The sequence below is a fragment of the Coenobita brevimanus genome, chromosome 47 (genome assembly GCF_032717465.1).
Source record: "Coenobita brevimanus isolate Jiangsu-jjx chromosome 47, ASM3271746v2, whole genome shotgun sequence".
NCBI lineage: Eukaryota > Metazoa > Arthropoda > Malacostraca > Decapoda > Coenobitidae > Coenobita > Coenobita brevimanus.
The window spans coordinates 31,244,413-31,271,229 of NC_137000.1; the positions used below are offsets into that span (position 1 = coordinate 31,244,413).

The 26,817-nt window shown below is 43.0% G+C and overlaps 1 protein-coding gene across 1 annotated transcript in view; it reads left to right on the forward strand.

The window, feature by feature from the left end:
- The window catches only part of LOC145399138 (protein turtle homolog B-like), a 348,093-nt gene extending 321,604 nt beyond the window's left edge, over positions 1-26,489 (forward strand). Inside the window, exon 17 of the mRNA XM_080271876.1 lies at positions 24,023-26,489. Coding sequence (XP_080128002.1) covers positions 24,023-26,489 — 2,467 coding nt within the window. The remainder of the gene's footprint in view (positions 1-24,022) is intronic.
- Positions 26,490-26,817: the final 328 nt, after the last annotated feature.

Genomic DNA, 26,817 nt, shown 5'->3' on the forward strand with positions numbered 1-26,817 from the left:
CACAACGCTCCTTTATATCCTCATTCGTCAGCCTGTCTCTCCACGTGACTCCACAGGCTCCTCTTAAATAACTCATTTCCACTGCTCTCACTCTTGACTTGTGTCCTTCCAACAATGTCATTTTTTTGGTGTTTGAGTGATTATTTACTCTGAGGAAAATTTTCACAGCCATACTTTCTTCAAATTGACATGGGCTCAAGATACTATAAGTTAAAATCAAGTGTAGAAGTAATTTTACTTTTTAATAAGCAAGTAATTTCACTTTTTAATGGAATGTGTATGGTACTATGCTACCAGTATTTCATTAATTATTTAAGCTTCTGATAAATTACCATTATCATCATCGTAATCCATTGTGAAGAAGGAAGACCTAGGGCATGGCCTTTTTATTTCTCTGGGGGCTTGGATCAAAGGAGAAGGAGTGTCTTAGGTACAATAGCCCTCCTTCTACTCCCTCAGCAGTAATGAGAGTGCTTACACCACAAGTGTTAGGCTTAGGGTTTCTACTTCCCAGTGCAGTTAATATAGACATACGGTATATAGGTACTGTACGATTGTGGTGGAGGTGGGGCTGGAGCTAGCTCTGTGGCTAGAGGGAGGAGTGGTTAGAGGAAGTTCAGGGAGCTGTTGCCTGTCCTGGCATTGAGAGGGCTCTCCCTGTATACTAAGGGATCTTTGTATGTGGCATGTGTTAGGAGTGTAATGCTGTATGGTAGTGAGACCTGGGCAGTAAAGGAAAAGAATATTCGTAGGCTCAGACATGCAGAAATGACAGTGATTAGGTGGATATGCAGTGTGTCCTTGGCTGCGCGGCCTGGGGGGGCTAGGTTTACGATAGAAGAGTTGAGAGGCAGGATGGGACTGGAGTGTATTGGTGCTGTTATAAGGAGAGGTTGATAGAGATGGTTTGGGCATGTGGAGTGGATGGGGGATGATAATTTAGTGCAGAAAGTGAGATGTGTTAGGGATAGTGTTGGAAGAAGCAGATCACAAAACACCTGGGACAAGGTCATTGAGTGTGATCTAAGAGATGAGGGACTGAATAGGGCGGCTGCCAGAGATCCAGCAGCACGGAGAGCTGCCATTAGGTGGCCAAGGCCGATGCATGCAAGCATGTTGGAGCCTTTAAAAAAATTACATGAAATGATGTAAGATTTGTCTCCATACAAGGAGATTTTTGAATAATTTACTTTAGTAATCCATCATTCAGTCTCTGTGAAAAGTATACTCAATTCTAACTTGCCTGATTCTGTGATATATGTATATGTATGTACAGTATATATTTATAAAGATTTGTGTCACAACAAGGTGAGAGCTTAATGGATTTAACCATGCGCCTGAATTAAAATTTAAGGGTCAACAACAGTTGGTATAAAAATGGAACATCTTTGTTTATGTCAAGAGAGTGATAAGTATTGTATGGTGGCAGTGTGGCACGAGAAAGCTAGGTAGTAAATTGTAAAGCTGTGGAATTTTGCCAAATCTGTAATCATAGTAACAATGGTATCTTGTTGATGGCAGGAGATTCTATCCATTTGGTTTTATACAGCATAGGATAAATGTACTTAGGCTGAAGGGGTTAACTCATTACCTGCTAGGAATATCCCTTTATTAAATAAACATCTGGTAGTAATCAGAATAAGATAATAAAGTGCATTGGTTCCCTGAAAATAGATTAAGGAAGACAGTTTTAACTTTACCAACAAACGTTTTCCCTATGTTGGATAAAAGATTCTAGCAGTTGCTGGAATATATTCCTAAAATTCACCCATAGAGTGAAAGATGTTGATGTACATTGCAGTCAAATCATTCAGAAAAGTAAATATCATTCCTTCAGTTAGTCAAAATGAGGGCATAATTTCTTGTTTTGCCATAGAACAATTTAAAGTTTTCATTTAACCAGAAGTTTAACCAAGGACCAACTTTAGCACAATAATTACCAGGGGCCTTCCACATATAGTTCTTCATATTACTTATTAACTGGTATTGGAATTAAGCTGCATTTTTGTGAGGCTTTTGGACTGGTTTTGACCAGTCCTATGGTTGTTCTGGTGAGATAATTTCAAACAATTTAGACTGATTGGGATTGATCTAAAGCAGTCCTGCCTCAAAACCTGGCCAGGGTTTACCCAGTCCTGCACACAAAAGGATGCGTGGTAGCACTGGGCAAGAAGGATAGTACAAGCATCCTGTGCCCTGAGGTAAACCGCTGTTATGGCATAGATGGTGGATGAAAGTAAAAGATAAATATTTTTAAAAACCAAATTTTGCACAAATGGCAGCCGACATAGATATGGAATGGTTATATAAATGTTGATCCTACTTAAAATTAACACTTTTTAAAATCTTGAATTGAAAAAGTAAACCAGTATGGCTGATTTATTGAGATAATAATGTTTGGAGAGAGAGGCAATGTTTGTGAATCTCCATGGTTTATCATAAGTTAATGATGGCACTTACAACTATTTCTCAGTAATTATTGCTTATGGATGAGTACTACAACCTTCACCTTCAGTTATTACAGTTTTGTTATCACTTCATGGCTTAATAACACCCTATTATCATGATTCTAATGGTGACACACTGGTGAGTTGTCACATTTTTTCTTTTTTCCGACATAGAAGCAGCCACTGTGTATGCGAATAACAATGATATTTATAGCTAAATTGATTTATAATCATCCCAGGCTTTGATTACATAACTCAACAGATTCCTTCATGGCTCTGCCCACTCTGTACGTGCAGCATTAATGTTGATACTGGTCTAAAATTCATTCTTATGAGCAACTAGTAGGTTCAGAAAACTTAGACCAGTCTCGATTGGTCTAAAAAAGTCTCATGAACACATGGCTTTAGTATCCCTTAAGTTTAGCCATCTTTAGTATCCATTATAACATTAGTACTGAGCCCTAAGACATTGTCTGAAATTGGAGTAATATTCCTGGTGTATGATGATCTAGCGCTCAAAATAGACGAAATGATAGAAACTATGAAGCTGCTTGCAACGCAGCATGATGAGGTTGCTGTGTTCATACAACAATACAAGGATGAGAGATAGGAGCAGGATCTGCTTCCTGTTCCTTTCACCTTTTAGTAACCTCGTAATCATGTAGGGAAGAAGTAGGTAGTATTTTTTATCTCCTTACCTCCAGGTATAAAACAGACACCATCCGAGGTGTTCTCATGAAAGCCACCATGGTAATAAGCACTTGGAAAGGATTGTTGTTAATACATCATCATCATCATCATGTTTATCATGGACACAGGGTGAGGATTCTTTTGATACAGATAATAATTTTTACCTTCCATTGTATAACATGTAGCTTGGTATAATCCAGTACTGCAAAGGAAACCATAGTTCTATTCCTTAGCAGCATATGTATAACAGCCCCTGTTGTTATTTTTAAAATTTAGATACAATAAATTTATACAATATACAGTATATTTCATGGAAAGTAACCCACTCCCCGTTTCCTTGCCTGTTGTTGTCGTGGAGGGGCTTTGGAGACATCGATTGGGACCTGATGTGTGGGGGAGCCATAGCTGGATACATTAATGAACCCCACGGCGTGTGGAAGTTTGGTTGCTAGGTGGATGCCGTACTTGTGTTTCAACTCTGCTCTGCCCTCTCCCCTTTCCTTGGGTCCCTGTTGCTGCCTTAACTAATTTTGCAAAGCTCTTCTCTTCTAATGTTGCTTCTTCCTTCCTTTTCTCTTATCCATTCTATCCTGTCTTTGGCTTCAGAGTGGAATTTTCCACATTCATCAAAGTTCTCATCAGTAATCTTTAAAACTGCAACAGGAAGGATTAGGGTGTGCCTGTGAGCTATTGGTCTGGCCAATTGTATGGATCATGGTGGTTTGGCACCACTCCAGTGTTTGGACCTCTATGGAGGTAGATATCTGCAGGGGCGGAACTGCTGTTGAGCTGCAACTCTCGGATCCATGGGTGCTGTTGCTTAGTGGTAGGACTCTTGGCCAATAGCCGATGGCCCATCATTGTGCTGGAAGACTTTCCTCTTCCACATGGTGTTGCTAGCCCTTCTTGGGTAGGGTAGGGAGTGCATGCTGGGAGCTTGATCCCTACTTGGGTCATTGATTGGGCCTTTGGACTCCAGGTTCCGCCCAAATAATTATTTCATTTCAGTAGTCATGGTGAGCCCTCTCCTTCCCAAAGGAAATCATGGAAATTGTTTCTGGTTCCGCCTGCTCCGGTTCTGCCAATTTTTTTACTCCAGTGGCAACCCCGGCTTCTCTTCCTGGTATTTCTCTGGCTTTTTCCTTTGTTTCTCTGCCTGTTTCATCTTGCTTAACTACACCATCTCCTGCCTCACAATCCCTTCCATGTACAATGCTATCTACCTGTTCATCATCTATAGTAACTTTTGAAGCTAATCTGCCTCCGCCCCTTCCTCCATCTACCTGTCCTGTTTCTTCGGCCTCCTTATATCGTCCTCATGCTGCTTCCCGACTCAGTAACCCTGCCTTGACCTCCTTTCTTTTCTGGACCCCAGACCTGGTCTCAATACATCAGTTCCCAAACAGATGACCTCTCACTTTATCTTTCTCTGTTATGACAGGTAGGCTCCATCACTACATTCTCTGTATGACCCTATGGCTCTCGACTCCTCACAGTACATAATGCAGCTCAAGCAGAGAAAGCCAGATCATTGGTTGACCCATCAGGCAATCCAGGCCCTATCTTTCCAGATGTACAATTGAATTCAGCAACAGGCACTGTACGACTTTCCTCTTTCATGTCTTTTGGAAACAGAAACTTCACTGACTCTGCAAAAGACATCAGACTCATTCTCTCCAAACAAAGTCACCAGATCCTGTCAGTTCAATGCTACACAATCCCTCCTCAAGGATGCTGCCAACAACCAGATGTTATTGCCAAAATAGTATTTGAATCCCAAGATCTTCCTTCCTCTGTTAATGGAGGCATGGTCCTCACTGTCAAAGAATACGTTCCACCCCGTAGTCAATGCACTTCCTGCTAGTGTTTTGGCCATCCAGCAAAGTACTGCTGGTCACAGGCTGTTGCCCCAACTACTTGTAAGCAGGACACCCAGTGTCCAATTGTGTATTGACCATCCAATCCTGCCCGAATTGGGGGCATCATACAGCCACCTGTAGAAAATGCCCTACTTATATTTTTGAAGGCAGTGTCCCATATTTGGTGAAAAACAGGGCTTACCCTCTATGAGAAGCCCTTTGACAATCACGTTGTTTGGGACACTCCCTTGGGATCTCATATGCACGCGTGGCCCGACCCACTCCTGTATCAAAAGTTTGAAGCTCATCTGATGTCTCTACTTCTGTACCTCTCTCAGATTCTTTTGCTATTCTTCCCTCTCTTCCTGATTCCTCTTCTTCTTTTCCCTCTCTTGTTAGTTCTGCTCCATCTACCCCACCTCCTTCCTATACATTATACTCCCGTTCTCCTCCCTCACCTTCTTCTTCCCGAACTAACAAACGTAAACATGCTGTTGTATCCTCTCCATCTTATATTCCTGGTCTTTCTCCCCCTGCCTCTCCTGCCCAGCCTATCTAATGTTCCCCCTCCTTCTGACAACAGTACCATAATGCTATGTTACCAACTAGTACTCAACTTTTGTCCTCTCCTATATAAGCAGAATCCCTACAAACATCGTCAGTTATCTTTACCATACCTCTTCCTTGCCTACCCTTGTCACTGTGGAAATATATCCCCCCCTTCCTCTTTCTTTCCCACTTCCATTCCTCCTACCTCTCCTGAACCTTCCCTTCCCATTTTCTCTACTTCTCCTGCACCTCCTCTGCCCCTCTCTTCTGTTTCCCACTCTTCCTCTGTTCATCCACCTGCCCCCTGTACGATCAATATGCCTTCCCTATCTTCCATAATCTCTTCCGTTCCTGATTTACCTATGCCTCCTTGGTATTCTCTCCCTTAACACCATAAACAGTCTCTACATTCCTCCCACACCCGATCCTCCATAGTCATGGCACTCCTTCGGTGGAATATTAGAGGCTTACGTACCCATCGTACAGACCTTCGCTTTCTTATTTCCTCCCATAATCCTCTTGTTATCTCTCTTCAAGAAACCTTTCTTCATACTTCCATGGTTCCTATTCTTGTCTATATTTTTCTAGGATCATCTTCATATGACATTGCCCTCCTTATCCGCAGTGATGTCCCTTTTGAACCTCTTCCTGTATCTTCTTCTGTTCCTCATACTATTGCTTGTGTCTTTCTCCATCTGTGGATTACTGTTAGTTCTCTCTATTTCTCTTCCTCATGATTTTCCTATGTCTTGTTCCATCATTCCCTTCCTCCTCCAGTTCTTCTTCTTGGCGACCGCAATTGCAGGCATTCCCCGTGGGGTGACTCTGTGATCATCATGACAGGATGCTTATTAGAATAGTTTCTTTCTTCTCAAGATCTTTTTATCCTTAACATTGGCACCCCTGTGCACTTTGATCTTCGTACTCATTCCCTCTCTTGTTCGGATCTGTCCCTTTGCTCATCTTCAGTTTCTCTCCATTTTCATTGGTCATTATTAGAAGACAGTCTTTTTAGTGATCACTTCTCCGTCAAACTCTCTCTTGCCTCTTACTGTCCTCTCCCTCGTCCCCTTCTGTTGGCAGTTCCATGCTTCTGACTGGGAGTTATTTTCTTCCCTTACAGTGCCCCCACTTCCTCCTTCTTGTTTTTCATCTCCACAAGATATGATGTCCTTCTTCCTTGTCCTAGTTTTAAGTGTAGCTCTCACTGCCATTCCCCGTGATACACGGCTGTCTACTGCCAAACACGTTCCCTGGTGAACTCCTGCTTGTTCATGATCTCTCCTTGTGAAACATGCTGCCTGGAAAAATTTATGTCGTGAATAGTCTACCCCCGATTGGATTCGTAGCCTTTTCATATTTTGCTGAGCTTCCGCTGCCTTGTGTCATACCATCCATCAGGCTAAACGTTGTAGTTGAAGAGACTGTGTTTCTTCAGTTTCTGTAAATACACCTGTTGCAGCAGTTTGATCCCGACTTCGTAGATTATCAGGCAAACATATCCCACCCCAAGCCCCGGTTCATCATATTGATGGCCAGTCTGTAGCTGATGCTTTCTTAGTTGCAGATGCCTTACGTAATTATTTTAGTCTTAGTAGTGGGTCTCATCTCTCCTCAGAATTTCATCGCCTTAAATCTGATTCTGAATCCGTACCAATTTCTTTTACGTTGTCAGCTGAGGGAGTTCTTAACTCTCCCTTCTCTCTGTGCAAATTGTAGTCTTCACTTAAATCCTGTAAAAATACAAGTGGCAGACTTGGTGGTGTTCATTACACTATGTTAAAACATCTCTTCCCACAAGCCATGTCCTTTCTGTTTGCCTTTTATAATAAATTTTGGACTGAAGGTTTCTTTCCTTCTGATTGGTATACAGTATAGCAGTCATCCTCTTGTTTCTTAAACCTGGTAAACCTGGATACCATCCTCAAGATTACCATCTCATAGCCCTGACTAGCTGTTTATGTAAACTGCTTGAACAGATGGTCAATACTTAACTCATGTTGCAACTTGAATCCCATAGTCTTCTTTCTCCATTACAGTTTGGGTATCACAAAGGAAGCAGCACCTTTGATACTCTCCTCAGACTTGAATATTTTATCCACTCTGCTTTTTCACTCAACGAATTGGTCATTGCCATCTTTTTTTTTTAATTTAGAAAAGGCCTACGATATGGCATGGAGGTATCATATACTTTGTTTTCTTCACTCTCTTAGTCTGCATGGTAACATAGGTGTTTTCCTTCAAAATTTTCTTTCCCTTTGAATCTTTCATGTGCCTCAAAGAGACCACTTTAAATGTGCCTTTAGCCAGCATGAAGGTGTCACCCAAGGCTGTGTTCTTAGTACTACCCTTTTTCTTATAGCTAAAATGGCATTGTCTCTTCCCTGCCCTCTTCTGTTTTGGCCTCTATGTGTGCTGATGTCCTTAGAACTACCCTTGTTCCTATAGCTAAAATGGCATTTTCTCTTCTCTGCCTCCTTCTGTTTTGGCCTCTCCGTGTGTTTATGATTTAGCTTTTTATGCTGCAGATTCAAATCTGCCTTGGCTCCAATGCCTTCTTCAATCCACCATCGATGTTGCCTCCATATGGGCTACTACTCTTGGTTTTTGTATTTCTACCTTTAAGTCCTGTGCAGTGACATTTACTCATTCACTAACCATACTACAGCCTTTTCTGTAGTTATATAACATCCCTCTTCCCTACAGATCCTCTACCACATTTCTTGGCTCACATATGACTCTCGATTAAATTGGAATGCACATGTTTCATCCCTCAAGTCTTCTACCCTTCATCATCTTTGTTTGCTGCAAACACTGTCTTATCATTCATGGGGTGCTGATCGTGTCACACTTCTTCGTCTTCACTTTGTCGTTTTCTTTCCAGACTCAATTATGGTCGTCAAGTCTCTTCTTCTAGCTCCACTTGCACTCTTTCAAAGCTAAATTCTGTTCATCATACTGGCCCTCGTTTAGTTGTTGGTGCTTTTCAGTTGACTTCCGCTACAAGTCTTTGTGCTGAGTCAGGCATGTCTCCTCTCTCTTATCATCATTCTCTTCTCACTATCAGATCCTATAAACGTCTTCTTCAGTTTCCTGCAAATAAGTTGCATTGTCCTCCTAGCCTTCTCTAATGCTCTTTTCACTCAGTCTCCCATCTCCTTCTTCCATTCCCCCTTCAGATTGCCACCCTTCTTCAGATTATTGATTTTGCCTTTCTTCCTATTCTTCCACTATGTCCAGTTTCATTCTCACCTTTGCTTCTGCCTCCTGCTGTGGTCTGCCTTTCTTTTCTCTCTTGTTCTAAGTCTTTTCTTCCCCCAGATACCCTTCACTCCCATTTTCTTGAACACATGTCCTGTAACTCTTCTGCCACGCATATCCTTACTCCCAGCTCTAAATTTTGTCATGGTATTGGGTTTGCTGTTGTGTTCTCTGACTCCTCCTTCCAAAGTACACTTCCCTCCATTGCAAGGATCTTCACTGCAGAACTGTATGCTATTTCTTTTGTTCTGAGGTCTCTTCGTATGTTCTCTTCCTCCACCTTTATCATCATCTCCGATTCTCTCAGTGCACTCACTTCCTTACACACCATACCCTCTACTCATCCTCTAATCACCCAAATTCAGGAGTGGCTGTTTCACCTTTCTGTTAGAAAAAAGTCATTTCGCGTCTGCTTGGTTTCTAGCTGTATTGGGATTACAGGTAATGAATAAGCTGACTCACTGATATGCTCTGCTGCATTCTCCTCTAAGTCCCCCCTCTGCCTCATTCCTGCCTTTAATTGTTTCTCTCTTGTAACCTGTTTCTTCTGTGATCGTTGGCAGTCCTCATGGAACCAACAGGTTCACAACAAACTTCATAGTGTTAAACCTTCTGTTCTTCCCTGGCACATATCAGCCCACCCCATTTGTCGAGGGGAGACTATCCTTGGGTCATACCCGCCAAATTCTTGGTCATTTGATGAGCCATGACCCTCAGCCCATCTGCTGGCACTGTAACTGCCCTGTGACTATCTGTCTTTGTTTTCTTGATTGCCTACTTACATTCCAGCAACGTCTCACGGCTTTCAGGTTCCTTTCCTCACAATGTCAGTCCCCACAACTTACTGATTTCCTAGGTGACTCTCCCAGTGTTTCTTTCTCTAGTATCATGACTTTTCGTACCGTACTTCACATCATACATTTAATATTATTATTTACCCCAATCCCTTGAACCTTTGTGCTGCATATCCATATCATGGCTTGGTGCTAGGTCTTCATTATTCCTTCCTTCCTTCCTTCCATGGAAAGTTGTAGGCTTCTAACCTTTGTTTTTTTTTTTTTTCCTTTTTTTCATTAAAAAATGAGTTTTCTTGTGATAGTATTATCATTAAAAATGTAATAAAATCTCTCAAAAATTGCTGAATACTAATGGTAATGGTGGTATTAGTGGTTTGGATTGAGTATTGGGTGGCAAACCTGACAATATGACCAAGTTATCATCATCAAAATGAAGTACTGTACTTTATTTATATGGATTTTTTTTTCTTTTACCAGTTTATTTAAGACTGGCCACTTGTGGGTGGCTGAAATTAGTGCTGGAATGACAAACTGTAAATAAACTCCCAACCAGTTGAAACCTGCTCACCACCTGAGATTCAAGCAGCTTTTCCTAAAGACACAAGGACTGAAAGAAATTGAAACTGGATTTATTTCTTTAAATTTATGTTCTGAAAGAGATCAAAGATCCCTTGGCTGGAAAAATGAAAACTGGATCATAATGCTGCTGCTGACTGTTTCACTTACTGGTAGATATCAGTGGCCTGCTAGTTACCATTCATAGTTCTGTCACAACTACATTGCCACCTTTTCTTGCTTTACATTTGAATGGTTATTTGTTTTAGAGGTGTTTTATGCAAAAGGACTTTTCAGATGTGTTCTTGAGTAATGTAGGTGCTGTCATCAAGTGAGTTGGATAAAAATTTAAATGTATTTCTTATGGTAGGAACTCGGAAAGATAAAATTTGTTGCACCACTCAGTCAAGGAGGGTGGTAATCAGTTTTCCATGCATATACACTTCACTGCTGATGGCATGTGACTGATGTGTAAAACATATTGTTTAGCTTGTGATTTTTTCATATTTAAGTTGATCATTCATAGCATTTAAGGAAATACTGTAAAATAGTGCCACAATTGGTCAATACAAGAGAGGAAATTGGTCAGTGAGGGAACCATCTTAACACTGCTTTTTAGAGGAGAGAGGAGCTACAACTCATCTGTTCACAGAAAATATGGAGAGTTATGTACAATAAATCCTTGTTTTTCGTGGCATGGGTGTTCCGCCAAAACTGCGCGAAACGCGAAATGTTGAATTGTGAAGTTAAGAATCAATGGGAAAAATAGAGGAGCGTTCTGGTGGGACATGTACCTGCCCTATCAGAAAGTACTATAACGCCAAACAGGCCCTACCCAAAATTAAATGAAGAGTGTTTACTAGTGCTAAAACAGCAGAACACAATAAACATGTACCTGAAAAGACATTAAAGCTGTTATAAAGAGCTGCAATACCAAAAATCCTTACCAGAAATAAAGTGAAGACTGGCTTGAGTGGCAGGTGAAGGTGTGTTGAGGGTAGATGGGCTAGCTACTGGGTGACATGGGCCTCTTTGGGGAAGCCCCATCACCTACGCTGAAGCCCTCGAAGTTGAACTCAGGCTCCAGAACCTCCACTTCCTCTCTGTCCACTTCTCCTCCTTCATCCACCCCTGCTGGCACATCCAAGTCTTGCAGAATAGCAGCCACATTGTCTTTCATGAAAATATCGTGTGATCCGGACTTGTCTCTGCTCCTTTATGTTTCTGTTGTAGACGGCCATCACTTGAGACTTCAGATCATTCAAGGTTGATAGGATGTTGGTAGCCTCAGGCATAGTCCTGGTGTATGCATCGAAGGTGGTTGCCACGTCGGTTATTGTGGACAGGGTGGTCGCAAGATGGCTGCCGACAAATGAGCATCGGTATGCGTCGTCAGCTGCTGGCTGGGAGCATCGAATTGTGGGGAAATTCTCAAATTGTGAGACAACTTGGAAACTTTTTTCTTGCGCAATAAACGAGGGGTCGAAGTAAAATGCGTCCAAATAAGAGGACTTACTGTAAGAAACTGCCTCTGAAATTTTGTATCATTTATAAAGGCTCCAACATGCATGCATGCTTCAGACTTGCTCACCAAATGGCAACTGTCCATGCTGCATGATCTCTGGCAGCCTCCCAATTCAGTCCTTTATCCCTGAGATCACATTCTGTGACTTCGTCCCAGGGCTTTTTTTTTTTTATCTGCCTCTCGCAGCCCTACTCTCGATGTTCACACTTCTCATCTTCTGAACTCAGTTATAGTCCTCCATTCTCTCAACTTGCCCAAACCATCTCAGTCTCATCACAAAACCAATTCATTCAAGTCCCAGCCTTCCCCTCAATTTCTCACTCATAACCCTAGTCCCAATGCCTTGCATTCAAGGACACACTGTACATTTATCTAATCACTGTCATTTCTGTACAGCTGAGTCTACGAATATCCTCCTCCTTTACTGCCTAGGTCTCGCTACATACAGCATTACACTCATGCCACATACAGAGATCCCTTAGCATGGAGAGACAGCCCTCTCTATGTTAGGAGAGGCAACAGCTCACTGAACTTCCTTCAACCACTCCTTATGCTGGTCCCAGAGCCTCAACTCCAGCACATAACATGTTCTCCAAATAACAAAACTCCTCTACATACTCAAGAGACTCTCTAGCAAGATCAAGCTTTTCACACTTGACAGTCTTCACATGTTCTCCCCGACACACCACACACACACACAATCATTATTATTTTGCAGCCCACCTGTAATACCACCACGTCTCATTTGTACCCATTCATCACAAACACTGCTCAACATAGAGTTATGTCCCACATCTTTGTGGCAAACTGCATATGGTCACACTTCCACTGCTTTGACAGTACTGCCATCAGCCCTAGATTTCATCACTTTTATATTATCCACATTTACACTCAAATCCTTGTACCCCATTCCTTTTCTCCATTTCTTATATCTCTCCTCTGCCTCCCTTTCATTCTCTGCAATCAACACCAAGACATCGGCATAAAATATCTCCCATGGGAGTCCATTCTGAAGTCATGTGAGAGAGCTTCAAGCACCATAACAAACATTAAGAGGCTTAAGACTTACCCCTGATGCATGCCAACATTAACATAAAACTCGTCGTCCAAATCCTCATTCACTCTTACCTGTGTGTAAGCACCCATTTACATAGCCATAACTAACTCTAGCCAACCTCTCCTTGATCCCAAGCTTTCTCACTGCCAACTTCACCACCTCCTTAGAGACTGTCAAAGGCCATCTCCAAATTAGCAAAAACAAACTCAGCTCCCTTTTCTTTCCTCTCTGTTTTTCCTGAAACTGTTGGACAATGAGTTTGGCATCAGTGGTCCCATTCCCTAATATAAACCCAAACTGCATCTTCATTCTTTCCCTCATCATTCCTTTTAGGACTTGCTCTATCACCTTCATTATCAGGTCTGAAAGTTTTATAACTCAGTAATTTCCTCTTTCCAGGGACTCACCCTCCCCTTGTACACATGTACAGTCACATCATTAACCAGTCATTTGGGACAACACACTCATATATGTAACTGAGTTTATCAAATCAGTAACTAAACCAACTCCTGTATCTCCTCAAGCCTTCAACATTGCAGCAGTCAGCCCAGACACACATCTCACATTCACCCAACTGCATCCTTCCTATTGCCCTGCTCACAGTGATAATATCAGTCAAAGGTCAAGGACCAAACAGTGCGTCTGCTGACACCAAACCTTCCCTGTTTCAGTCAGACTCCTCATTCAGTAGGCAGTTGCAATGCTGTCTCCAGGAGTTTTCATATCCTCACTGTCCATCGCTACCTTTCTTTCATCGATCTTCACACACACAGCTCACACATGATATCCCTTCTTTCCTTCTTCAAAATCTGATTTCCCACCTTAAGTACCACATTCTTCCATTCAGTACTATTTAGGTTATCCAGTAATGATCTCTTAGATTCAGATTTTGCCCTGTATACCTCCATTCAAGCACTACACATGGCCGCCAAGTATTCCTCTTTGTTACTACCCAGCTTCCATTCCCAGAAGTCTTCTTTTTTCCTTAATTGTGGCTTCTGCACCTTCATTCCACCACCAAGTTACCTTATGTCTTGGAGGGCCCATTGTCCATCCACATACTGAATCGGTGTCTCCCAAGAAATTGTTCTTGAGAGCTCTGTACTGCTCATTAACATCGTCAACAACGACCTGTTCAGCCACCACCCTACTCATCTCACTATAGAAAGCATCCCTTACAGCTTGGTTTTTTCAACTTGCATATTTTCCTCTTGGATGCATAGGTCCTCTTTTTCACCACCCGTTCCTTCAGCACCATGTCACATATCAGTACTGTAATTTGTGAAACTGCAAACACATTTTTTGCTCCTTATAACTTCCACATCCTTCACCAACCTCATATTAGCCTTCATGACCAGGAAATAGTCAGTCTGGCTACTGTTACCCCCAAACTCATATGTAATCAGCCTACCCTCTCTCTTCCTAAAATGCATGTTGCACACAACAATGTTCAATACCTCCCCAAATTCAAGGATCCTTTCCCCGTCCACATTCCTTATAGCATATTGGCATCTCCCATGCACCCCTTCATATCCTTGAGCTGCTTCATCCACATAACCATTTGAATCCCCACCCAAAACAACAATCTCATCATCCTCCCATGCCGCTTACCAAATGTATCGTCATCCCAGAATCTATCTTTTTCTCTGCATCATCCAAGCCAGCCAGTGGAGCATACACTGATGTAATTGAAATCATAAGTTTACCAAACAGTACTTTCACTGCTATAATCCATTCATTTACTCTCATTACCCTCATTGGTGGGGGCACCCATCATCCACCCACTTAGTGTGGTGATACCCTGTTTGGGGATAACTCTACATTGAGTGGCAAGCCAAATGATTTCCTGTAAACCAGGAAAGCATTTACAACGCTGGGTGGTAACTTTATAACCAACTGACACGTGTTCCCAGCATGACAACAAGTGGGTTGGTGGAGGGTTTGTGCCCCTCCCAGGAAAACAACTAACGAAAAATATGAACAAGAAACCTCGGACCAGGACTGACCAAAAGGTGACGACAATGGACCGAACAAAAGACTTGATATGGGTAGCTACATGGAATGTAAGGGGTGCAAATGATGAGGTGAAAGAAAGAAAGATTGTCCAGGTGCTTGAGGGTGCGAAAGTGGATGCATGTGGATTAACTAAAATTAAATGGAGAGGTGAGAGTGTGAGAGAATGGGAGCATGGATGGGGTATATGTGCGGGAGTGGGTGAGAATGAGAAGACAAAAGAAGGAGTATGTATTGTTGTAAGTTACAGATGGAACAAGAATATAAGAGAGTATGGATCAGTTGGCTCAAGGATTGTGTGGGTAAGAATGAAAGTTGGACTACAAATGTGGGCGTGTATGCGCCAAGGCAAGATTGTGCAAGCAGAGTGGGAGAAGAGTTTTGGACAAATGTGGAAGCGTGCTTGGAAAAGTTTGAAAAGAATGAGAGAGTGTTTTTGATTGGAGGTATGAATGGAAAAGTAGGGAATGTGAAGGTGGATGGAGTAATTGGTGAGTGGGATGTGCCTGCAGAGATGGATGAGAATGGCAGTGCTTTAGTGGACATTTGTGCCGGGAGGGGGTTGGTGATAGCTATACTCAGACTCAAACATGAAGTCTGTTTTGTGGGGCCCGCATGGGGATTTCCCACTCTATAGCTCTGCCAAACTTATTCTCTTTCTCTCTCTCCCATTTCTCTCTCTCTCTCTCTCTCTCTCTGACTGAGTTGATTGAGAAAGTTTTTATATATTTATAAGTTTTTTTCTTGTATATTGTTTTGACTTTTTTTTCCACACCACCACTGAGGTAAAAACCTTGGCGTGTTTTTTTTTTTTTTATAGAGGTTTCCCCAGTAGGCATAAGTCCTCTCTCTGATATTTAATCAGACAATTCATCATCTGAGCTGGCTGATACGTTGATTAAGAATAAATCCACGAAATGGTCGACTGCTACGTCTTGCTGTGAATCTTCTTGCAGTTGTTCAGCATGCTGCACTGCTTTCATCCAGTTATGCTGTGTGACATGATTCAGAGCTTCTTTGGCAAGATGTTTAAGATCAGCCATTTTGAAGGTGTTTGCCTTGGCTATATAGGTCTTCATCTGAGCCCAAATGAGCTCAGTAGGGTTGTACTGACAATGATACGGTGGTAATCTAATGACTCGATGCCCTGCTTCTTCAGTAATTGTGTCAGTTACATACTTTGTGCCAGTATCAAACTTCTTGGCAAGTTCATACAGCTCGTGTTTTAATAGATCGTCGCTGGGCAGTACTCCCTTCTTTATAAGCCAGTCCCTTATGTCCGTTTTTCTCCAGGACAAGGTTGTTTTTTTTTTTAAGTTGGACTGAATGATAGGAAGCGTTATCCATAACAGTTACATAGTGTGGTGAAATGTTTGGTAGCAGTTGATTCCTGAACCAGTCTTCAAAAAGTGTTGAATTCATCTGATTATGGTAGTCCCCATCGTTTTTTACTTGAAATATCAACTCAGCATTGTTAACAAAGCCATTTCTCGTTCCAGCATGCACAATAATCAAACGACTTCCTTTTCCAGTCGGTTGCTGTATTCCAGTGGCTTGTGGGGATGCAGTGTCAGTCCAACATTTTCCAACTGTATAATTTTGATTCACCCAAGTTTCGTCAAGATACACAATGTTCTGGGAAGACTCTTTGACCTGCCGTATTTCTCTCAAAAATCTGGTCCAAGCTGCTGCAACATCGCTCCATTCCATAAGGAACTTTCGGCCATCAACTTTTGCAAATTTGAAGCCCGTCTGCGAGAGAATCCTTCAAAGAGACTCATTGCTTCCGTTGAAAGATATGTTTTCCTTGAGTTCTTCGTTAATCTTGTGCAATGTAGGAATTTCATACCTCTCATAGAATCCCAGGACAGTTCTCCTGACCACACGCTTGTCAAAATCGTCGAGATTCATTACAATTGCACTGCGCTTCTTTGTTGGTGACGAGAATGCAGGCTGTTCTGGTGACATTTGTGTCACACAAGCTTTCTTAAATTTAGAGCAGATTCTTTGGACTGTTTTTTCGCTAACGTTGGTCGCTTTGGCAGTGCGAGCAACTGCTTTTGAAAGTGGAATTATAAAGTCTCCAATAGCCTTTTCTTCTAAAAAATACTCGTTTACATTGTAAATAAGTTCTTTCTCCTGACTGTGGAGCACACGAGACTGAGTCGGAGTAGCTGCCATCGTGGGTGGGGATCAGGGGGAAAGTGACCGGTCACCTGTAGTCTGAGGTGGGTGTCCTTGACCTCTGGCAACGTCGGAGAGCGACGTTGTCACGTGATGTGGAAATTATACAAATCATTGCTCTTATCCTAGGAAGTGACACATTCATAGCACTATATAGCCTTATTTAATATATTTAATAAGTACAGATTATTTAATACACAATTCCTAATAGTAAATAGCTGACATATGACAAAGAGAGAGATAGGTAGTGGAGTTGATGTGACAGAGCTGTAGAGAGGGAAATCCCCTCTCGGGGCTCACCCAAACAGAATTCATATTTGAGTCTGAGTATACCCAGACAGACTTCATATTTGAGTCTGAGTATAATACCCTCTTCAGGCACAAAATGATCCATGGGTATACGTGGCGAGTGATGAGAAGGATGGATGGTGAACTGAATGAACGAAAGGCAATGATTGAATATGCGTGTGTGGATGAGTGGATGAGAAGATGTGTAATGGATGCAAGAGTATATAGAGGATGGGGGAGTGGACTTTCAGACCACCACTTGGTGGTGGTCAGAATCAAAGTCCAAACAAAATGGAGAAATAGAAGAAGGAAGGACAGGAGGAAGTAGTTCTTACAGGAAGGGTAGAAAAGTTACAAGAGGATGGAAAAAAGGCGGAATATAAGAGGGAAGTGGAGGAGCAGTAGGGTAAATGTAGACTGGAGCAGATGGGGGATGTGGAAGGTGTGTGTAAGATATTCACAGAAGAAATCTGTGCAGCACGTGAGATGGTGTGTGGGGTGAAGAGAAGACGAAAGGAGATGTAGGGAACAGCATGGTGAAATGAAGAGGTGAGAGAGGCTGTGGCACCAAAGACGAAAGCATACAGTGAGTGGATGAGAAACAGGGGCGTCAGAGAAGTTGAGAGACTGAAGAGAGAATTATATGTAGAGAGGAGGAGAGAGGTGAAAAGATTAGTAAGTGAGGGTAAGAAGAGAGTGGATGAGGAATTTGGAAGGAATTTGAGTGTAAAGTGGAGGGAATGTAAGAAAATGTTCTGGAAAGAGGTAAAGAGAGTTAGACAGGGTGCAAGAAGTTAGTTGGGGAGTGAAAGATAAAAATGGTAGATTACTAGTGGAGAAGGGAGAAAAAGTGAGCAGATGGAGAGAACACTTTAATAAATTGCTGAACATAGAGAATGAAAGTAATGCAAGTATAAGTGGCTGGGGAATGGCTGGGAGAAGGAGGGATGTGAGAAGAGAAGAAGAAATCAGTAGGATGGAAGATGTGGAAGCAATGAAGAAAGTTAAAATGGGGAAAGCCCCAGGAATTGATGGAGTGTGTGGTGAATTGCTGAAGCATGGGGGAGAGATAGTAAGAGAATGGATGTGGAAGACGTGCAGATTGGCCTGGGAGGAAGGTAGAGTCCCGTAGGATTGGAAGTCAGGTATAATTATTCCCCTGTACAAAGGGAAAAAGTAGTGTGCGGTAATCACAGGGGCATTTGCCTTCTTAGTGTAACAGGAAAAGTATATGGCAGGATATTTACTGACAGAATTAGGAAAATTACAGAGGAATTAATTGGAGAAGAACAGGGAGGTTTTAGGAACGGAAGAGGTTCTGTAGATCAGATATTCATTTTTAGATCTTTAGTGGAAAAGTTTCTAGAGAAGGGAAAGAAGTTGTATGCAGCCTTCATGGATTTGGAGAAAGGCATATGACAAGGTGAATAGACAAGGATTGTGAAAGTATTAATAATATATGGAGTAGATGGGAAGTTGCTGAAGGCCATAAAGAGTCTGTATGAGGGTGCTAAGGCATTGTGCATGTGGATAGTGAACTGAGTGAATTTTTCTGTTTGAAGGTTGGATTGAAACAAGGATGTGTCATGTCTCCATGGTTGTTCAATCTGTATATGGATAGGATTATAAAAGAGATACAAGGTAGGGCAGTGGATGTTGGAGCAGCCTGAGTGAGAGAGGATAGTGTTTGGAAACTCCCTGTACTGTTGTTTGCAGGTGATACTGTGTTGTTAAGTGAAGATGAAGGGAAACTGCAAGGCTTGGTGGATGAGTTTGGGAGAGTGTGTAAGAAACTGAATCTAAACGTGAATGTAGGGAAGAGTAAAGTGATGGTCATCGAGAGAAGTGAAGTGTGAGATTGGATGAGGAGGAAATGGAGAATGTGAATGTGTTTAAATACTTGGGTAGTGTGATGAGTAAGGATGGAAGTTTAGAGGGTGAAGTGCTTGAAAGGGTGCAGGAGGAAAGAAAGGTTGCTGGTTCCTTGAAAGCATTGATAAGGAACAGAGAAGTGAGCATGGAAGTGAAAAAGCTACTACATAACAGTATTGTATACCAGCTCTAACGTATGGAAGTGAAGCTTGGACTTAGTTGGAGGGATAGAAGTGAAGAGTGAGAGCAGTGGAAATGAGTTATTTGAGAGGAGCATGTGGAGTCACATGGAGAGACAGACTGACAAATGAGGAAGTGAAGGAGTCCATCCAATATATTGCCAATATGCTGAGAATCGAACCCGGGACTCTCAGGTGAGAGCCAGGCAGCATACCACTACACCACAACCAGGTAAAAGTTAACTCACATTGTCATGATCTTGCAACCAATATCCCTCTTCCTCCACTGTGGGCCTGAAGAGGATGAGTTAACCTCCTGGCACTCGGGCAAGTAGATGCTTTTAATCAATCCCAAGCACTGTTTATGCATATTAGGCCGAAGCATCTCTGTACCGTAAATGATCCTGCCAGTTTACTTCATAATGATCCTAGTGGTATGACATTCACCTTACAGTGCTCCAAGACATCCTTATGAGCATTTAACCCCAACAAAGCATATTTGCATCATCCAATAATTTGAACTTTGAATCTTCTAGGGGTAGCTTATGATACTTTACCATTCTCAGTCATGGTGCAGTGAAAGTATTATGCTGTGTTAGAGTAAGGATGTGGTTGTAATTTTGGTGACATATCCTCCCTCCATGTGTCTTTCTCACCACTTCATGCATGTGGAAACAAACTTCCATCAGGTACCACTTGATTTTTCCATCACCAGATTTTTAACACTGATGATCATCCCACAGGATATATTGGCAGTTATAATGAGCATATTCCCCACACATGGCACTCTACTTCATTTTGGGATAGAATACCATGAAAGTTCCCATTCTCTCTGCTTTGTCACTGCTAAAGCACTTAACTATACCATGCCCTCCAACTTAAAGGCCTCATTCAGCAACACTCAGATTAAGAAGATAGAGGTCCCTTGCCATCCCAGGACTCCCAGTTCACAACATATGCTTCCTGTTTGATGTATCAGTAATGCATGTCCATTGAGATGATCAGTAGAGATTTTATGTTTTTGAGAAGGATTGATCTTAAGATATACTCAGTCCCCACCACTCTGTTTTTTTGAGCTGACAGTGTAGCCTTTTTATTCAGCCACAGTCCATTATAATGATGTATCTCAAAAAAAAAAAAAAAAAAAACTTTTTATTCAGCCACAGTCCATTATATATAAAAAAAAAAAAAAAAAAAAAAAAAAAAAAAAAAACCTCTTTAAGTCCTTTCCTCCTTTGCTTGGGCCAAGGTTATTAATGACTGGAAACCTTTGGAAGAGGATGAATAGGGAGGGAGAAGTTGCATCATTCCAGTATTATCACAAAGGCTTGCATTGGGTGTCTTTCACAGTTACCAAGCTAACTTGGTTCTGTGTACTTCTTAGCACCTCCAAACACAGACTAGGGGGATCTGTCTATCTATCAATCGCCAGACGCCTCAGTCCCGTAAGGCGTGGCCTCAAACAAATCGTCTCCATTTCACCGTGTCCCCTGCCATTTCACTGCCCTCCCAGCTCACACCTCCCTCTCATTTATACCTCTCCACTCCATCCCTTTATCTCATCTTTGGCCTCCCCTTCCCTCTCCTCCCCTCCAACTCACTCACATACACTTTCCTCATTAGTCTATCACTTTCCATCCTCTCCACATGGCCAAAGCACCTCAGTGTATTTCTCCTAATGCCTTCTGTCACATTCACATCCTTACCACACTGCTCCCTCACATCCTTATTTGTCAGTCTCTCTCTCCATGTACTTCTACATGCTCCTCTCAGATGACTCATTTTCACTGCTCTCACTCTTGACTTGTGACCTTCCAACCAAGTCCAAGTTTCACTTCCATATGTAAGAGTTGGTATCACAATACTATCATGGAATGACTTTTTTTTTTACCTCTGTGCTCACTTGCCTGTTTCTTATCACTGGTTTCAAAGAGCCAGCAACCTTTCTTCCTTGTTGCACCCTTTCAAGCGCTTCATCCTCCAAACTTCTATCCTCACTCATCACACTACCCAAGTACTTAAATGCACTCACATTTTCCATTTCCTTATCATCCAGCCTCACTGTACAGTACATTCAGTGACTTCATTTATCTCAAAGAACATAACTTTACTTTTCCCTACCTTGACCTCTAAGTTCCGTTTCTTTCACACTCTCCCAAACTCATTCACTAGGCCTTGCAGTTCCCCTTCATCTTCACTTAACAATACAGTATCATCTGCAAACAACAGTACAGGAAGAGTCCAAATGCTGCCCTATCTCATTAGGGCTGCTCCAACATCCTCAGCCCTATCTTGTCCCTCTTTTCTAACCCCATCCATATGCAGATTGAACAACCATGAAGACATGACAAATCCCTGTTCAGTCCAACATTCAGATAGAAAAATACACTCAGTTTACTGTCCACATGCACTTCAGCTTTAGCACCCTCATACATACTGTACTCTTCACAGCATTAAACAGCTTCCGATTTACTCCTTATATTCTTAATATTGTGCACATTCCATGTCTATCCACTGTGTCATATGCTTTCTCCAAATCCAGGAAGGCTTCATACAACTTCCTTCCCATCTCTAGAAAGTTTTTCACTAAAGGCCTGAGGATGAATATCGCATCTACACAGATAATATTAACATTTGTTGTTTTGCCTTGGCTATTTTTTTAGGTGCCAAAAGTGATGAGCAAAAAAAAAAAAAAAACAAACACACACACACACACACACACACACACACATTCAGAAACTAATTTTATAGGCAACAGGAGGTTGCAAAGGGACCTAACTATCCTTTACTTCCAACTTGCTTCTCCTCCCTGCAGTCAAAACCTGTATGTGATAACCTGGAGTTTTAGGATTTACAGAATTATAAGGGTAGATGAATGGGAGTTGCAATGTTTGGTGAATGAATTTGGGACTGTGTGTAAGAAGAGGAATCTGAAAGTTAATGTAAACAAATGTTATGGTGTTTGAGAGGAATGAAGTCAAAGAATGCATGGTAAGGTTGGATGGTGAGGATATGGAGAATGTGAGTGCATTCAAGTACTGTACTTGGGTAGTGTGATGCATAAGGATAGAAGTTTTGGGGATGAAGTACTTGAAAGGGTACAGTAGGGAAGGAAGGTTGTTGGTTCACTGAAAGCGGTGATGAGAAATAGGGAGGTGAGTATGGAAGTCAAGAAGTCACGCATGATAGTATTGTGATCCCTACCCTGACATATGGAAGCGAGGTGTGGACCTTGCTAGAGGGAAGCTAGTCAAGAGTGAGAGCAGTGGAAATGAGTTACCTGAGAGGAGCATGTGGAGTGACATGGAGGGACAGGTTGATGAATGAAGAAGTGAAAGAACTTTGTGGGGTGGATGTGGATGTGATTGAGAGAATTAGGAGAAATACACTGAGGTGCTTTGGACATGTGGAGAGAATGGAGAATGAAAGACTGACTAAGAGGGTGTATGTAGGTGAAGTGGAGGGAGGGAGAGGGAAAGGGAGACCGAGGATGAGGTGGAGGGATGGAGTTGAGAGGTGTATGAAGGAGGGGGGAGTGAGTTAGGGGGGAGGGCAGTCAAATGGTGAGTGACAGAGCGACTTGGAGGCGTTTTGTCTGTGGCCACCCTTTGCAGGATTAGGGTGTCGGGCTATAGATAGATAGATAAGATACAAAAAGATAATGATAGGATCAACCAAATTAGATTTGAAGTTGAACTTTGCCCTACAGTAGACCTTCCCACTAAGCTAGTTCTACTTACATTTCCTTCAGTATTGTAGGGGCAGTTTTTTAGATGATTTTCATTACCTGCTAAGACATGCAGGAAGTGCCAAGATGGTACCCTCACAAATGTGTTGGTTCGTTTGTAGTATTTGGTGGCACCATTGCTATTTTCCTGAGATACGTCCATGATCTGTGGAAGGGAGAATGAGGTTTTGATTTAGTAAAAAATATTTTCTTATTTCAATTTCAGAGCTTAGCCTACTCTGCATTGTGCAGAAGAAGCTCAAAGCAACATACAAGTTTCATTGCACCCAGCCATAAAATCAGTATATGCTTCAAGAAATATATGCTGTAAAATAAGGTGTTTCATAGCATTTTAATTGTGAAGACCTGTATCAGACAATGATATATGTTGTACCTACCATACAAGCAGGTGCTGGAGAGAGATGCTTTCATGTGGTGGTGCCGGTATAACTGGGTGGCCCCTCTGCCCAATTATACAAACATCCCTCAGTTCCCTCCCTATACCTCAGGAGGAGGATGGTGGACTGAAAGAGGGGGGAATCTTCAACCTGCAGTCCACCGGGTTCACATTTCACATGAACCTCTTGCTACAAGTACTACTATGACTACTGTACAAGCATGTACATATTTTTCATGATTGTTATTCACATGTGTTGTATTGCAGTTTGGTGGTCACTTGTTGTATGCACTGCATGTTATAATGCCTGTATGGTACTTCTCTTTCCCTTTAGTTGTTGATTTTGTATACTGTAATTAGATTTTAAAATAGAGCCTTTGACTGTATATCCAGTAGTATTCCCTTTTTATTTATGTTATTTTGCTGTTTGAGGTATGGTACAGTACCATTACCTTACCCTGTTTATATATACAGTATTAATATATCTGTTACTTCATAAGACTGTATATTAAACATCATGTGATGTTCAGATTCTGACATTACTTAGCACTCATAAAGAGATTGATTTAATGACAAAGAGTCGGGATGAAGCAGTAACTGTAATATTATATGTTTCTGACAGGTTACTTCGGTGCGGAATACCAGGTATGAGATGGGAATGGGCGTGGGTGGCGGGGATGCTGCTTGGGGGACGAGTCCTGGACTGGAGTGAGAGTCGACCCCTGGATACCAGCACTGGCCCCCAAGATATCAGCAGTGTTGGGCAGGATACAGGGGACAAGGCAGCTGATGATGACTTTCTGGAGTATGGTGTGGAGCGTGAGCGTAGGTTTCCTAGGGATGTACACTATTCAGTACAGATGGAATACTCGCAGCCTCTCAGCTCAATATCACGCAAACCAGATGGCCGCTTCGTCTTGGATCAAGACAGTGAAGAGGGGGGCTTCACCTCACCAAGACGGCCCATCCGCAGTGTGAGGCCACAACCTGTTGAGAGGCAGCGAGTCCAAGTTTCACCTAAGTGGAGCAGAAGTGATGTCGGTGTGGAGAGTGGAGTTTACCATGTCCGAGCAGGTACTGCTAGTCGCCTTCATCACCGCCAGCCCCTGCCACCCCGTCTTAGCTTGCGCTCAGATGGCTCAGGTGCCAGTGCACATGAGCAGCCAAGAGTTGGGGTCACTCAGCCAGGCAGGGCCACTGGACGTTACAGTGCAATTCAGTCACAGCTGTTTCCCATATCACCAGAATTTGGCCAACATAAGATACCAGAGAGCCCCAGGGACAACATTTGGTCCCCGCGATCTAGACGTTTCAGAGCTTCATCACCAGGTCCACTGAGTTCTGAGTGGAATCAGTTAGCACAGCTTGCATCATTCAGTGAGGTCAGCAGTGTCCAACAGCCTTCTAGTGTGGAGCGCTCTTTTCCTTCTACTGTCCTTTCCTCATTCCCTGGCTCAGCACAGGGCACGCCCTCAGCGCATGGTGTGTCTGGTATTTTGTCGCCACCACAAGGGGCTGACCTCAGAGGGTTTCATAGACCCTATGCCCGCCAGCTGCCACCTCTCACCACTGCACAACTACATCCTGGACAGCTTTTAGTAGGAGCACAAATTCATCCTCCTCCTTCCCGCTTTTACCCACAACTGCAGGCTTGGACAACATCCCCACATCCCTCACTAGCATCGCCCTGGACCACCCCACGTCGTGGTGACCGGGTGTGGCCCATGGCTCGCCCAGTAAGTCATCCTGCCCACCCATCTGGCAGACCTGAGTTAACTGTGCTTGAGTCAGGACAGCATGTGCATTCTCCTCCCATGGGACGAACAAGGACTGTGGTGAGGGAAACATTAGGCCACATCCAGCCTCCACGCATACCAGACATCCCACGCCACTACGTTAACCTTCCTCCAAGACGTGTCACTGATCAACGAATACTGGGGCGGGACCCCCCCAATTTGCTCAAACCTTCCTCTTCAGAGAATCAAAAGCCACTGGCCACAAGCTCACCCCCAAGCTCTCGTGCTGTTCAGGGTTGGCAAAGGGCCCAGGGGCTTCCCAGGCCACGACCATTGCCTCCGCCACCCCCAACCAGTACAAAAACTAGAGTAACTGACCTGAGTTTGCGACCAGTAGGTAGGACACGAGACAGTGATTCCAGTAGTGATCAGCCAGTGACATACACACGAGAACGTTTGCAGGAGGCTATTGGACGAGTGCGCAGTGGCATATTTGGGGAGGCACCTAGAACCAACAGTGCACCTGAATTAAGATCTGCAGGACGGGCTGAAATTCGACCCTCAATGAGACGTCACCCTATTAGGCATGGTGATGGTGGTAGTGCCCCAGAGAGCAGGGAACAGTCTCATGAGCAGTCACAAGAGCAGTCTCCAGACTCATCTAGTGGGTTTGGTAGCAAAAATACCTCTCAGCAGCAAAGTTCATCTCAGTCAGGGCAGTCATTGTCAGCTCTGGGGCTTGATACATCACGTTTGGAAGCTTCTGAAGCCACTGAATCAGCAGAAGCACCTGACATGACATTAGGGCCACCTGCCTGGCTGGTAGCATCTCCTCACAGCCGGCCCAGACCTTGGGTGCGTCCACCTCATCCCCCACCATATGAGGAGTGGGCAGCACGACAAGTACTTCCTCAATTTCGTATGCCAGTTCTCACAAGGCCACGTGAATCGTATATGAAACCAAGTGTAGTAGGAAGAAGACAATGGCTAGGGTCGTCTGGCATAGATGCTAGTGTGGATTCTGGTCATTCAGTAATGATATCTCCTCGACCTCCTCCCATCACAATGCCTCTATCTGCACAACAGCCTCTCGATGTGAGTGTGGATGACCACTATGAATTTGATACAGTGCTGAGTCCAACACCTGGGGATGACTCTGCCGCCGAGTGGTCCAGGACCCGTGTACCCTCTGGCGAGCGTGGCCTCAGTGACTCTGAGCTCTACGGGTCAGGTGGGCGGCGGCGCCACGAGTCCATGGAGGCACGTGTTGCTGCTATGAAGCAAGAATTTAACGAGTACAGAAAAAGACAAGCAAGGCGCAGACGCAGTCGTGAAATGGAGAGTGTTTGTTAGCGGGATCTGAAGTGTGGATGTACTGGCAGTTGATAATGTTAACAATGATACAGGTACATGTCAGCTCCCAGCTAATGCAAGTATCGATGTGACAAACACCTAGTGCTAAGTCTTTCATGTATGGAGTACCGGCTGAGGCTGACCAGGTGCTGCCGCCAGAACCAGTAATACTCACTTTAGTGACGCAACGGAAGCTACGTTTCAGCAACTGTGCAAATTGTTAAATTTTATATACTGTATTCCTATTAGATCCTGGGTTTAAAAAGTTCTCTTTGTATGGTAGTTAGAAAAGCCCTTTCATGTGATAATGATACCTAAGTGACATGTT